The 13,682-nt window shown below is 43.3% G+C and overlaps 2 protein-coding genes across 2 annotated transcripts in view; both read right to left on the bottom strand.

Annotated features, from left to right (window-relative positions):
• The window catches only part of ARHGAP6 (Rho GTPase activating protein 6), a 469,960-nt gene that overhangs the window by 367,867 nt on the left and 88,411 nt on the right, over positions 1–13,682 (bottom strand). The window lies entirely within an intron of this gene.
• Positions 8,095–8,589, bottom strand: LOC120233142 (peptidyl-prolyl cis-trans isomerase A-like). Its single transcript, XM_039234273.1, has one exon. The coding sequence runs from the start codon at positions 8,587–8,589 to the stop codon at positions 8,095–8,097; it is 495 nt and encodes a 164-aa protein (XP_039090204.1).

Here is a 13,682-nt window from a genome sequence, read left to right as displayed (position 1 = left end):
AAAGGAGAATTGTTACTCCCAAAAAGATGCCCCTCCCCATGGAGAATTCTAGAGGGAAGTCATGTAAACTCCCTCTGCCTCCAAATTAACCATTTCAGGGAGTTATTGGGACCTGGAGTTCTGCCTCTGGCAACTTGTCTGCTTTGGCCATAGTTACTTTTCAGCTGAAGTGACAGATGCTCATCCTCCCTTCCTGTGAAGAGGTCAGACACCACAGCCCTTGACTCCTTCATTTTCCAGCGATTTCTAGGTCATGATCCCCTGATGGCCCGTGGTGGTATGAAAAGGGGAGGCAATGCTTTCACCTTACTCTTATATCATCCACGCCCTTGGTCTTTTATGATAAGGCTCTTTTCCTTCTCTGTCACTTCTTCTATTTCCTCAGGTGATTCAAAGCGGTTTAAGGCCTCAGCACTTTTGTCCATATTGCGTGTACCCTCTATCTGCCCTCTGTGCCTTTTGCTTCCTTCTTTGTCTGATTCCAATTCAGCCTTCAAAACTTAGTTCCAGCTTCACCTTCCCGCATAAAGAAGACTTCTCTGTCCTTCAGGATAGTATAGAGGGCTCTTCCTCCCAGAGTACTCTCTCCACACCTCTGTCGCTCACTATAACCACTGATTCATTGATCTGTATCTACCATTATTAGCCCAAGTATTTTAGGACAGGAAATCAATCTTACCTGCCTTTGTATTCCCAGGCCTAAGCATAACAGGTGTTCAATCACTGTTTGCTCAACAAACTAGGAGTTCAGTGTGTTGAAAAGATGAATCAACAAAATAACCAGGCCTGCTCCTTAAAAGCTAAGGAATAGGCCTATTTCAAGGTCTGTGTCTTGAAAAATATGAATGGACCCCTGTAACATCAGAGCAGAGAGCACCAAATTCTCCAAGTTGGGAAAAGAACAGTATAATCTAAGAGGGGTTGGCAGACTTTTTCCTATAAAGGGCCACATAGTAAATACTTTTGGCTATGTGAGTTTTATGGCTCTGTCTCAGTTACTCAGGTCTGCTGTGGTAACATGAAAGAAGCCACAGGCAATACACAAACGAATGGGTGTGGTTGTGTTCCAATAAAACTTTATTTCCAAAAACCAGCCACATGTTGGACTTGGCCTGAGGGACTTAGTCTGCTGATCCTTGATCTACAACTTCAAATAATTCCAAAGGATTCAGTTTAGCATCTAATAAAAAGAGAGGCACTATCAAGTGATATCTAGGACTCCTACTGAGAGTTACAAAGATGAAAAAGCCAGGAAGGCCATTCAGAAAAGAACGTTATAGAGATGATACTCCTTTTCGAGAAGATATACTCATCATTCAAAAACAAATGGTTTTAATGACCATGAACTAAGTCACCGTACCCAGTTCTGTGGGTTACTTTGAGTTTACTGGTGAGACTGAGGGCCCATAGGGCAGGAACCAAAATTTCACAGGGTAACACTGCTAGGAAGACTCAGATCAATCTTTCTTTCCTCCATTATATAACTGTCACATTCCTGTTTATCACACTTAAACCAGAAGTCAAAGCATCACCTTAAAAAAATGTTTTTGGGGCGCCTGGGTGGCTCAGTCAGTTGGGCGTCTGACTTCGGCTCAGATCATGATCTCGCAGTTTACGAGTTCAAGCCCCGCATCAGGCTCTGTGCTGACAGCTCGGAGCCTGGAGCCTGCTTCGGATTCTGTGTCTCCCTCTCTCTCTGCCCCTCCCCGCTTGCGCTCTGTTTCTCTCTTTCTGTCTCAAAAATAAACAAACATTAAAACAATGGTTTAATGTTTTTAACACCAAAGCGTAGAAGGCTCTGAAGGTCATGCATTTTCCATTTAATTGTTTTTCGATACCAATATATCGTGGTCAAGTCTTTCATTGTTTAGCATTCTCCTTATTTCTAATACAAATTTCCACACAACCCACCTATCAATCAACACATATCTGTTAAACACTCGCTACAGGCCAGTCACAGTGTTAGATGCAATGACAGTGCTCCAAACTGATCATCCAGAGCAGGGGCCAAATCTGGCTTGCTAGATTTTTGTAAATAAAATGTTACTGGAACACAGCCACACCCACTCATTTATATACAGCCTAGGGCTGCTCTGGTGACAGGAAGGCATGGCTGGACAGTTACGACAGAGACTACATGGCCTACAGAGCCTAAAATATTTATGATTGGGCCTCTGCAGAAAGTGTTTGTCAACCCTTGATCCAAAGTAAAGGACCCAAAACAACATAAATGTCCATCAGCAGGGGACAGGTTAGATAAAATAAGGGACTGCTAGTCTATGACTAATTTCCATGTTGTAGGCTACTATGACGTCCTTAAAGAGAAGAAACCGTATGTATACCCAGAGGTAGAAAAGTATCTGCATGCTCTGTTAAGTGTAAGAAATTCTGTCCGAATAGCCTACTACAATTTGTATATATCTGGGGGGGGGGGGGGGAGGGGGAGGTGATGAAAGGGACGGGAAGAGAGAGAGAAATGCATGCTTACAAATGTATATGATATCAAGGCAGAATAAAAATATATGCAAAAATTTAGTATCAGTGGTGGACTCTGAGTAAGTTAAATGTTGGACTCCGGACTGAGATGGGAGGCGCATCTGTTTCGGCCCATCTGAACTTTTTAACCATGTGTACTTATGATCCGGCTAACATCAATAAGCACGTACACATGAAATAAATTCTTTTAAGATTTTATTTTTAAGTACTCTCTACACCCAACGTGGGACTCGAACTTACAACCCTGAGATTAAGAGTTGCATGTTCTACCGACTGAGCCAGCCAGGCAACCCTGAAATAGTATTTTTAAAAATTAATACATTAAATAAGATCAAGGCTGGCTATTACCTTCAAGAAAATAAAGTTCAATTCGGCCAACCCAAATTTCCTACCAGCTCCGGATGAAAATGGACCAGCCCTTTCAACTCTCCTCTCCCCATCCACTTTTCATGTCAAAGAAAGGGTGCTGTAGGAGGCCTCAGCCTCCTTGGTCCAAGAAGCACTGGCTGCCCCCCATGAAAACCAGGGGTACAACATATGGATGTCCATGCACGGCCAGAGGGCTGACACAAGCTCGGGTGAAGGCCAGGGGCAATAGCCCCTGGAAAAGGGAAGCACTGGGAAACAGCCAGCACTGAAGGTGCTGGCACAGGGGACCCAGCGCGTCTCTCTATGGGCAACGCGAAATACACCGTCTCACCCTAAGGGCCAGAGAAGGGAACAGGAGCTCTGAGGGAAGGCCCAGAAGCAAGGGCAACAGGGGCAATGCATCATTACCTGGACTGGCCTGGACCTGCACAGCAACCCCAACAACAAAATGGCTAACGGCCACACTGGAGGAATTGGCGAAAAAAGTGTACACGCCCTCCTTTCTGAGAACATGCCAGAAATTATGTAAAATGAAAAGTGTCCTTTAAAACAGTGGAACTACTGTAGTACTTTGGGGAACTGCCCACGGATCTCCGAATCTTTGGATGTGAAAGCCAGTCTTGCAGCATGAAACACCAAGTCTCACAGCTTGTAACAGAAATGGCATGATCATTCATTCATTCATTCATACATCCTTAAAATGTGCTTGAGCATTTTTTAAATACGTATGTATATATGTGTGTACGTATGTATGTAATGAGAGAGAGAGAATGAGATCATGAGCAGCAGGGAAGAGACAGAGAGACAGGGATACAAAGGGAATCCCAAGCATGCTCTGTGCACAGAGCCGGATGCGGGGCTCAAACCCCCGAACTGTGAGATCATGACCGGAGCCGAAATCAAGAGTTAGACACTTAACCCACTGAGTCACTCCGGCACCCTGCGCATTTACAAATCTTTAAAGCCTATTATCATATAACAGATATATCAAGAAAGCACAAAGCTTAGAGCCAATGGTCCCACACAATGGGAATACTATTTGGAATTGATTCTTTTCAAAATGAAAAAAACTTGATCATTACTTGAATGTTAGGGAAATATAAACAACATAGAAAACTCTACAAAGATAAAGCTTTAAAAGCCATGTAAAGTTCCAGATCCCGGGATTATTTTGTAAACCGTTTTATAATTCCTACATACAAAATAATTTCTTTACGGTACTAGGTAAAAATTTCAAAGTAGAGCGGCATGTACTCGCCGAGGCGATTTCGAAGTGAAATCTCGACCTGCTAGCACTCCAATACCGACAGTGACCTTCCCTCTGGCCCCCACCTTTGAAATGCAATGTCACTCAAGGTTTGCTGGCTATTTTGAGAATAAGCAAATCTAATTACTCACGGCTTTTGCAAACTCACGCCACCCAGAAAAAAGTTAATGCCTTTATGTTCATTTGATTCACTTTCTATTTTTAGAGGTTTATTACCTTGAACACATGCCAGTTTGTCATATTTCTAATTTAATTGCCTACTTGTGAAATCTCAAGGCCATGTGTATTTGGGCTAATTTCTGCTTTCAGGAGAAAACCCACCCCAAATAAGTTATTTATAAAAACACAATGACCCTTGAGCACCTGGGATACATGAATCCTTAAGACCACATATTAACACCATTTTTAAAAGGCATTGAGCTGAGAAGAAATAAGGAAAAGAAAATATCTTTTATTAGAAACCTCATAAGAAAACAAAAAGAGATCTTAAATGAATATATTATTTGAAGTAAGTATTTTCAAGATGTTAAAATTTGTTGAATGATTTAATTACTGACTGTAATTAAGTGATGAAGAGCTGTAATACACTTATGAAAAAAATCAGGAGGCATCACAATTCCAGACTTTGGGTCACATTACAAAGCCGTAGTAATCAAAACAGTATGGTGCCAGCACAAAAATAGGCACATAGATCAACAGAGCAGAATAAAAAACCCAAAAACAAACCCACAATTATATGGTCAATTAACCTTCGACAAGGCAGGAAAGAATATCCACTGGGAAAAAGACAATCTCTTCAACAAATGGTGTTGGGAAGACTGGTCAGCTACATGCAAAAGAAAGAAACTGGACCACTTCCTTACACCAACACAAAAACAAACTCAAAATGGATTAAGGACTTAAATGTGAGACCCGAAACCATAAAAATCCCAGAAGAGCACAGGCAGTAATTTCTCTGACATCAGCCGCAGGAACATTTTTCTAGATAAGTCCCCTGGGGCAAGAGAAAAAAAGCAAATAAACTATTGGGACTACAGCAAAATAAAAAGCTTCTGCACAGTGAAAGAAACAGCCAAAAAGACTAAAAGGCAACTTACAGGATGGGAGGAGGTATTTGCAAATGCCATATCCAGTAAAGGGTTAGTATCCAAAATATATAAAGAACATAGACAACACCCCCCAAAACCAAATAATCCAATTAAGAACTGGGCATAGGACACAAACGGACATTTCTCCAAAAAAGACATCCAGATGGCCAACAGACACATGAAAAGAACATCATCAGGGAAATGCAAATTAAAACTACAATGAGATATCACCTCACACCTGTCAGAACGGCTAAAATAAAAACACGAGAAAAAAAAAAGTGTTGGCGAGGATGTGGAGAGAGGGGAACCCTCATGCACTGTTGGTGGGAATGCAAACTGGTGCAGCCACTATGCAAAACAGTATGAAGGTTCCTCACAAAGTTAAAAATAGAACTGCTCTACAGTCCAGCAATCGCACTAACAGGTATTTGCCCAAAAAATATGAAAACACTAATACAAAAAGGTTATGTACCCCTATGTTTATAGCAGCATTATTTACAATAGCCAAATTATGGAAGCAGCCCAAATGTCCATCAATAAAGAAATGGCTAAAGAAGATATGGTATGCATGTATGTATGTCTGTATGTATATACACACATATACATACACTCCATTATATTATATATACATTATATATATAATATAATGGAGTATTATTCGCCCATTAAAAAGGAATAAAATCTTGCTGTTTGCAATGACATGAATGGAGCTAGAGAATATTACATTAAACAAAATAAGTCAGTCAAAGGCAAGTATCATATGATTTCACTCATATGTGGAATTTAACAAACAATACAAATGAGCAAAGGAAGAAGAGAGACATAAAAACCAAGAAACCGACCCTTAACTATAAAGAACAACCCAATGGTTACCAGAGGGGAGGTGGTTGGGGGGGGTATGGGGGAAATATGTGGTGGAGATTAAGGAATCCACCTGTCGTGATGAGCACCAGGTGACACCAGAAATTAATACAGCACTAGATATTAACTGTACTGGGAGTGTTGTTCTTTCTAGCTAATTTTCACTTCTATGAAATCCCATAAGACATATATAACCAAAAGCACGGTAATTAAGAGTAAGCATTTCTTTCTCCCATGCGAGCACACACATACAAGTACGTATCCACTGATTAATCAGAAAAATATTCCACTGAGCCAGAACATTAATGCATTTATACAAAGACTGGAAATATACTTTGCATATATTCATCATTTGTAAGAATTAGGAACTTGATCACAGCTACCAGTTCCTAATTTCATATCACAATTTAAACCTAGAAGGAATTTCACATTTATGTTTATACATTAAATCACGGTGAAGTTAAATTCTGGAACAAATTCCAGTATTCTTGGTTTCCCCTACAACCGAAACATTATACCCTTTGATTAAGGTATTGTTGATTAGCTTAGAATGATTTCTTGCAGGTATTATTTTCCAGAACATGTCTCTTAGCATTCTTAGTCTTGACGTCTCATCTTTATACTAGTCTAGAGGTAAAACATATCATATGTTAAAGATCAGAGAGTCAGATGCAGCCCCTGAAAGTACTCTCTTGTAAAACATTCTGCTGACATCTTATCGTCAATAGAAAAATCATATGAAGTCTAAAATCATATGAAGTGCCTTTGCTTCACGAAAACAAAATGAGAGACAGCAAGAAGAGGCAATAAACCAGTGTTCAGAGCAAGTAAAGGACAGTTCAGTATAGAGCGAGAAAAGAGTACAGCTTCTGGTAATTAACTATCTACTTTGGAAAATGATCTTAAAAGTTAATATTTTCATCATTAAGTTCTTATGCCTTTCTGTTTGCTTGCTAATCATTATCAAAGAAACGAAATTTTAATGGCAGATAGATCTCTACTTCCCAACCAGAATTTTTTTAATCTTTAGAATAATATTGATTATAATTCCAATACAAATTACTCAGAAGACATAAATTAGAAGTATTATTATTGACATATTTTAAAAAATTGAGGTTAATATTTCAGTTAGATTAAATCAAGAGTCCCTAGGTGCTTAGGTAAAATTCCTTCCCAATACCTAATCATGAATATGCAAAGACTATTTTACTTTGTGATGAAAAGAAACCTGATTACTAGCACTCTGTGAGGAGTAAATCAGACTTTATGACTCGCAAGAAGCAGTAACAGTTTTAAACAGCATTAGGTCAATTTCATGGAGGCTTCAGCCTTGTAGTCTTGTACCTAGGCCAAAAGCACAGCTTCTGGAAGCAAATGTTGTGAATCAGATGGCACGTAGAATATGCCACTAAAAGCAACCCCCAGAGTGGTTTTAGCACTCTCAGCCAGGCCCCATGCCCTGGACGACTGGTGTGATGGAGCAGGTATCCAGGGATGACCCTCTAGCCAGTCCCTGTCGCCTCCTGGAGGCTTCTCTCCGGAGGAGCGGACTTATCCTAAAACTTATCCAAGACTCTGACCGTGGCATCCGGGAGTAGAGCAGACACTCAGCTGACTGAAGTGTGGAACATATTCTACCAGGAGGTAAGGAAATCTCGGGGTCCAACTATACTGTGCGGCGTAAGGCTGTGGGTATGAGAGTTGCCCAATTTTCCCGGTAGTTCTGCTTGAACTAGTTCCTGCTTTCCTCCTGTTTCACATCCACAACTATTACAACCATTACAGAATCTTTTGTTGGCGTTATCGTTGCTGTTTAGTTTTCATTTCATTATCATAAACGTAACTCCACGATCCAGCTAGACTTGGAGGGGAAGATTAGGAACATACAGAACCCATCGAACTTCAGGGACAGCACAGAGATGATAGGCTGTGTCTAGCAGACGGGGGTGAAGAGGTGCCTTCCTGAGCGACAGAAGAAATGGTCTGGTAGTTAAGATAAAACACAAGTCAAGTTTATTCGATTTGTCCACGGTCAGCAATCATGATCTTGTTGGCCTTGCCATTCCTGGACCCAACGCGCTCCATGGCTTCTGCAACATCCCTGCCGTCTTTCACCTTGCCAGAGGCCACATGCTTGCCATCCAACCACTCGGTCCTGGCGGAGCAGATGAAAACCTGGGAAGCATTTGTGTCGGGTCCAGCGTGTGCCGTGGACAAGATGCCAGGGCCCGTGTGTTTCAGGATAAAATTCTCATCATCAGGTTTCTCCCCGTACATGGCCTTGCCGCCAGTGCCATTATGGCATGTACAGGCACTGCTCTGGTATAGAAATCCCGAAATAATCCTGCGCAAGCAGGAACCTTTATAGCCAAATCCTTTCTCCCCAGTGCTCAGAGCACGAACGTTTTCTGCTGTCTTTGGAACTTTGTCTCCAAACAGCTCGAAGGAGACATAGCCTGAGGGCTCACCATTCATGGTGACGCTGAAGAACACGGTGGGGCTGACCATGGCTGGACCATGCCAGACCTTCTGGGGTAGTGGCGTCTGCAAGGCCACCATTACAGAATCTTAACTTTGAGGGCCATCATGTTCCCAGTTGCTCTTATTTCTATTGGCCTGGTCCACATAAGAAATGTTTTTCTTAGCACCTTTGATTTGGAGGAATAACATCCTCCTCTTTAAGAGTCCCAGGCTCAAAACTCAGCTTCAGAAAATTTCTAGAGACAGGATATAGCCTGCACTATCAGTAAGCTACTCAGCACCATGTTCTTTCTTTAATGCTGTTCCCTGTATCTCCGAGGCTAGAAGCCTGTGAGCTACCTTCTCCAGACTCTGTGCCATCGCGGTTCAGAGTGAGGTCACACAGATAGGACACACTCACGAGGCAGAAGAGAAGTCAATGCCCAATGTGGTGGTGGCACGCAGGTGCGTGGACTTCGGCAGATGACCAGTGGGAGGTGTTGCCAGATGCTTCTGGGTACGGCAGGTAGCTGAGATCGTCAGCGGTTCTTTCTTAGTGTTACTATCTGCCCGATTTCTATAAAGGTGGCCTCCGTCTTTACCGTTAATTAGTAAGCCTCCAACTCTTGTATCAGATCACTTTCTTCTCGAAACGGCTAAGGGTTTTCTGTTTTCCAAATAAATCCTGGTTCATTGTCGGCAGAAGGGCCCAAAGGAGGTAATTAGATTCCACAGCAGGAACCCTGCTACCAACAGTGGGCAACGGGCAAAGGCTCAAGAAATCGGATTGAGCTCAATCTCAGGGATGGCAACTGCCAGTGGGGACCCGGACGCCGAGCTGGGTATCAGAGGGTAGATTCCAGTCCCCGGCAGGAAGAGAACCAACTCGCTCTGGGCCTCGCCTCAAAATCCAACGTCGACATTTGGAATAGTCGCGTACTTCCTCGTCACGCCGGGTACAGCCCTAGCACAAGCAAGACAAAGACTTGCACTAGATTGTGTGAGCCAATACGGCGGTGCCTCGCTCTCCTAGCTGCTGATGCAAGAAAGACGGAGCACAGCTTTCGCGGTGCCGAGAGGTCGCTGGAGACTGACGGCAATAGTGAAGGTTTCCTGGAAGGTCAGAAAAGCACCTGGGAAAATGCTGCTATAGTCTCTGACTCACGCGTGTTCCTCTTCTCTGAGCGCTAGCTGCTGCTAAGGGCTGTCCTCTCCTCCCCAAGTTCCCCCACATCCTACAGCTCTGTACCCCTCGGAGGGTATATGGTCCTTCCTTGCGTTCTTTGAAGAATCGCTGATCACATTAATGAAACTTCTAGGTTAACTCATGACTAGATAAAAGTGCTAAACAGAAACTCACTTCAACTTTTTGGGACTTGGCTTTCTCTTTCATTACAGCGTGATGCTGATCCTATCATACCAGGTTTTGGTGAGGATTAAAAGAAACATTATATGTATAAGGGCTTTAGACTGTAAAGTATTACCGGGAAAATTCACTGCAATGTTATCTGTATAAAAATGTCTACCAAATACTTCCATGAGCATTCTGCAAAGCCCCGCACTAAACAAAGGAAGTCAAGGCCCTCAGAGCACAAAAGGATCGCAAAGCATAACAAAAGCCAAAATTAAAAACAAAACAAAACTGCTTTGTTTCTTTAAAAATAATAGCACCAGCCAAAACTGTTTGACTTTCAAAGTCACAGCTTAGAGCTCAAACAATTTCTAAAATGTGGAAACATTTGTGGAACTTGTGGGAAAACACAATTTCCAAAAGCCTTCCTCAGAACAAACCCACGAGAAATAACAATGTCCACAGCAGCGCAGACACACACAGCAGCGCACACCCATCCCCAGCGCGGCCTGGCCCACCCAGAGCGCAGGCCTTCGAGCACTTGGTGACAACACTGATCGACGGCGTTTCGTGGACAGATCTCGGCAAAGTAGCTCAAGGTTTCTCTCAACGTGCCGAATGGCAGTGTTTGGAACACGGAATCTCAGCTTGGGTTCCCTACAAGTGGGCCCTGAGACAAGGATGTGAAAGTATACAGTTTACGTGGGAGGGGAGTCAGAGAAGGGGCAGACATCGAGAGAGGTGCGTTATCCAACAAGTCACTTCTGCGGGTACTGGGGCTCGATCCCGCCAGAGAGGGCGGGGAGACGCTGTGCACCACGCCCCGCAGTCGCCCCAGCTCTCCAGCGGCTCCCCATCCACCACCTCCCGGGGCCGCTATCATAGGCATTAACACCCCAGCACTTCCCATCATCAGAAAAAAACCCCAAAAGAGCCCTCAGGAGCAGGGCTTCAGGAGGTCCCCGCTGTCCAGGGGTAGAGAAGATGCTGAGGGAAACCCAAGAATGTGACCTCAAATGTCAGAGGGGCACGGTGGAGAAACGCTGACTTAGACGGTGAGAATGCTAAAAGCTTAACACGGAAAGCAAGAGGGGTGCGTTGCCTTGCGAAGATGTCACAGGCGGCTTGGTTCAATGCTGGGGGCAGGTAGCAGAGCCAGAAGGCTTTCACAAGGTTTGGTTCATTAGAAATTGGTCTCCTCTCCCTACGTTTGAATAATACATAGCACTGATGTAAGGTGATTAAACCCAAAGCACGGACTGCAGCACAAACCGTGACACTGGCGTGCCCAGAACATTTCCACTGCTGATTTCTAGAGGCTGCGGGGGGCGGGTGAGTGTCTGCGCCCCGGTGGCCTCTCCCACCCACACGCTCCGATCCTAGCGGAGGTCTGGGCAACCCCACGTTGTCTTTAGCAAGCACTGCTTAGAAACTGTCCTGGGCGTTCCTCCTACCGCCGCTGTCCTTCATAATTCCTCATTCGAATTTCTGCTTAAACCATCCAGGGGTCTCCAGCTTCCTCCCACATAGGACACAACAGGCCCTTCTGTTGGTCGCCACCAAGCCTTCATTCCGTGACATTTCGTTTTCTCACATTTAAAGAGCTGGCTTCCCAGCAGCCCGGGAATGTGGTGCAAATGCAGAGAGAGAAAAGATCTGAATAAAATGCAGAGCAGAAATACTAAAAATAAATTTCTTGTTTACAGCAAGCTCGAGTCTGGAGTAAAAGTAAAATGAAACATATGTTAGAGACCTGACAATAATGGGCCTTGGATCAAGAGGGAAAAGGAGAAGGAAGCATGGAGAGGGGGCTCTGAAAGTGACCCAAGGGCTCGTGAATTATGACATGAATCTTATATCTGCCAGTGAAGTGACTGGCAGAATCCGAACCAAGCAGGCCAACTCTCAATTACACGAGCGGCAGAGAAATCCCCCTTCCTTTTATTCCCGAGTCTCCAAGAGATGGAAAAATTACCAAGTTCTTAAACTTACGAGTCCACAGCTGAGGTTTCAGAAGCAAAGTCAAGTTAACAATGAGATCCTGGGCATCAGTCTTCTTCCCACTTGAGAAATGAATATGATTTGCTTTGCACGTCATTATATGGGCTATCGTTACTTGATACACTTACTACGTACTTGCTGTCGGGGCTGATGGCTAGCGAGACCCACAACACGATGATGAGGGTAATGCTGGTGAAGGTGATGGTTAAGAACTGAGTGCTTTCTATGTCCCAGAAACTATGAAAATCACTTACAAGTGTCATTGCTTCAGTCTCTCGATGCAGCCAGAAGATACTATTATTATCCCATTATACAGTGCTGAAGCTGAGGCTTGGCATTTCAGAATGAATGAACGGTAGCTCTTGGAATTTATCCAGATCTGTCTGTGTATCCCACAATCATACCATCTCTCCAGTGGTGGCATTTGGAAAAGAGCCAGTATTACTTTGATACACAATCTTAAAATATTAAAGCTATAATTTTTTAATGTAGGAATTACTTAGATTATATGCCTCTAGGTTAGGAATTGGGGTTGGACATTCTCTTTAGGTATTGCCCACCACTCCCTTCTGCAAGAAGGGCAGCCTGGTAGACAGAAGAAGATGTCTGGGTAGATTTGGTTCCAAAAGCTTGTTTTCCAACTCTCTAGCTGTGCGAATTGAGGCAATTTAGTTACTGGGGCAGGCAGAATTCTAAACATGGCCCCCACAAGATTCCCATCCTCTGGTTAATCAATCAAACACTAATCTAGGTACTGTTACAAAGGGATTTTATAGATGTAAGTAAAGTCCCAAGTCACTTAACCTTAGGATGTGGAGATTATCTGGCTGTGCCCTTCAAAAGGCAGAAGTCCGTGTGAAATATGTGATAGGAATTAAAGAGTACACTTCTCATAATGAGCGCCGAGTAATGAATAGAATTGGTGAACCATGATAGTGTATACCTGAAACTAATATAACACTGTATGTTAACTATACTGGAATTAAAATAAAATTTAAAAAAAATTTAAAGCAGAAGTGGGAGAGATTGCAACCATGAGAAGGACTTGACACACCATTTCTGGCTTTAAAGATGGAGGGACCATGAGCCAAGGAAGGCTGCTGACCTCTCCAAGCTGAGAAAGAGCCCAAGCCTACAGCCAGCAAGGCAGCAGAGACCTCAGTCCTACAGCCACAAGGAACCGAGTTCTGCCAACAACCTGAATGAGCTCACAAATGATTCTCCCCCAAGAGCCTCTAGTACAGAACAAGGCCACTAAGTTTTGAGTAATTTGTCACAAAGCAATAGAAGACTACATAGTTACACTCTCTAAGTTGGTTTTCTCAATAATCAAATAGAGGTAACCATGCATACCTTGCAGCATTACTGGGAGGATTAAAATGAGAATGTACTTAGAGGGTCCTTGACATGGAGTGGGCAACAAGTGTCACCGGTGGGCTCTGGAAGTCAAGGCTGAGAGGCAACTGCACCTTAGCACTAATACAGACAAGACGTGAAATTAGCATAAAGCCACAAAGTAAATATACATTTGAATTAAACGATGATAAAGGAGAAATCGAATCAAAATGAACATGCACTCTACAAAGCTTGTAGAGGAAGCTACTGACTTATGAAATACGTTCCAAGAACCTATTTTGAGGCCAGTAGTTTGGAACTGGGTAGGCATTCTCCCATAAGAGCAATGTGAAGACCTGGTGATGACGGCCCAAATCATTAACTTACTAGGTGCCTGACTGTCTTCAGGAGAACGCAGCCACAATATGTAACAAGCTTGCTTTCAGGGGGAAAA

This window comes from Hyaena hyaena, unplaced genomic scaffold, assembly GCF_003009895.1.
Source record: "Hyaena hyaena isolate Hyena2069 unplaced genomic scaffold, ASM300989v1 scaffold_85, whole genome shotgun sequence".
Lineage (NCBI taxonomy): Eukaryota > Metazoa > Chordata > Mammalia > Carnivora > Hyaenidae > Hyaena > Hyaena hyaena.
The sequence above is the reverse complement of the archived record's forward strand: the minus strand, read 5'-3'. Positions and strand labels throughout refer to the sequence as shown.

What these genes read in the sequence shown, in the direction of transcription:
- LOC120233142 (XM_039234273.1), bottom strand. Translation starts at nt 8,589, where the DNA reads ATGGTCAGCCCCACCGTGTTCTTCAGCGTCACCATGAATGGTGAGCCC.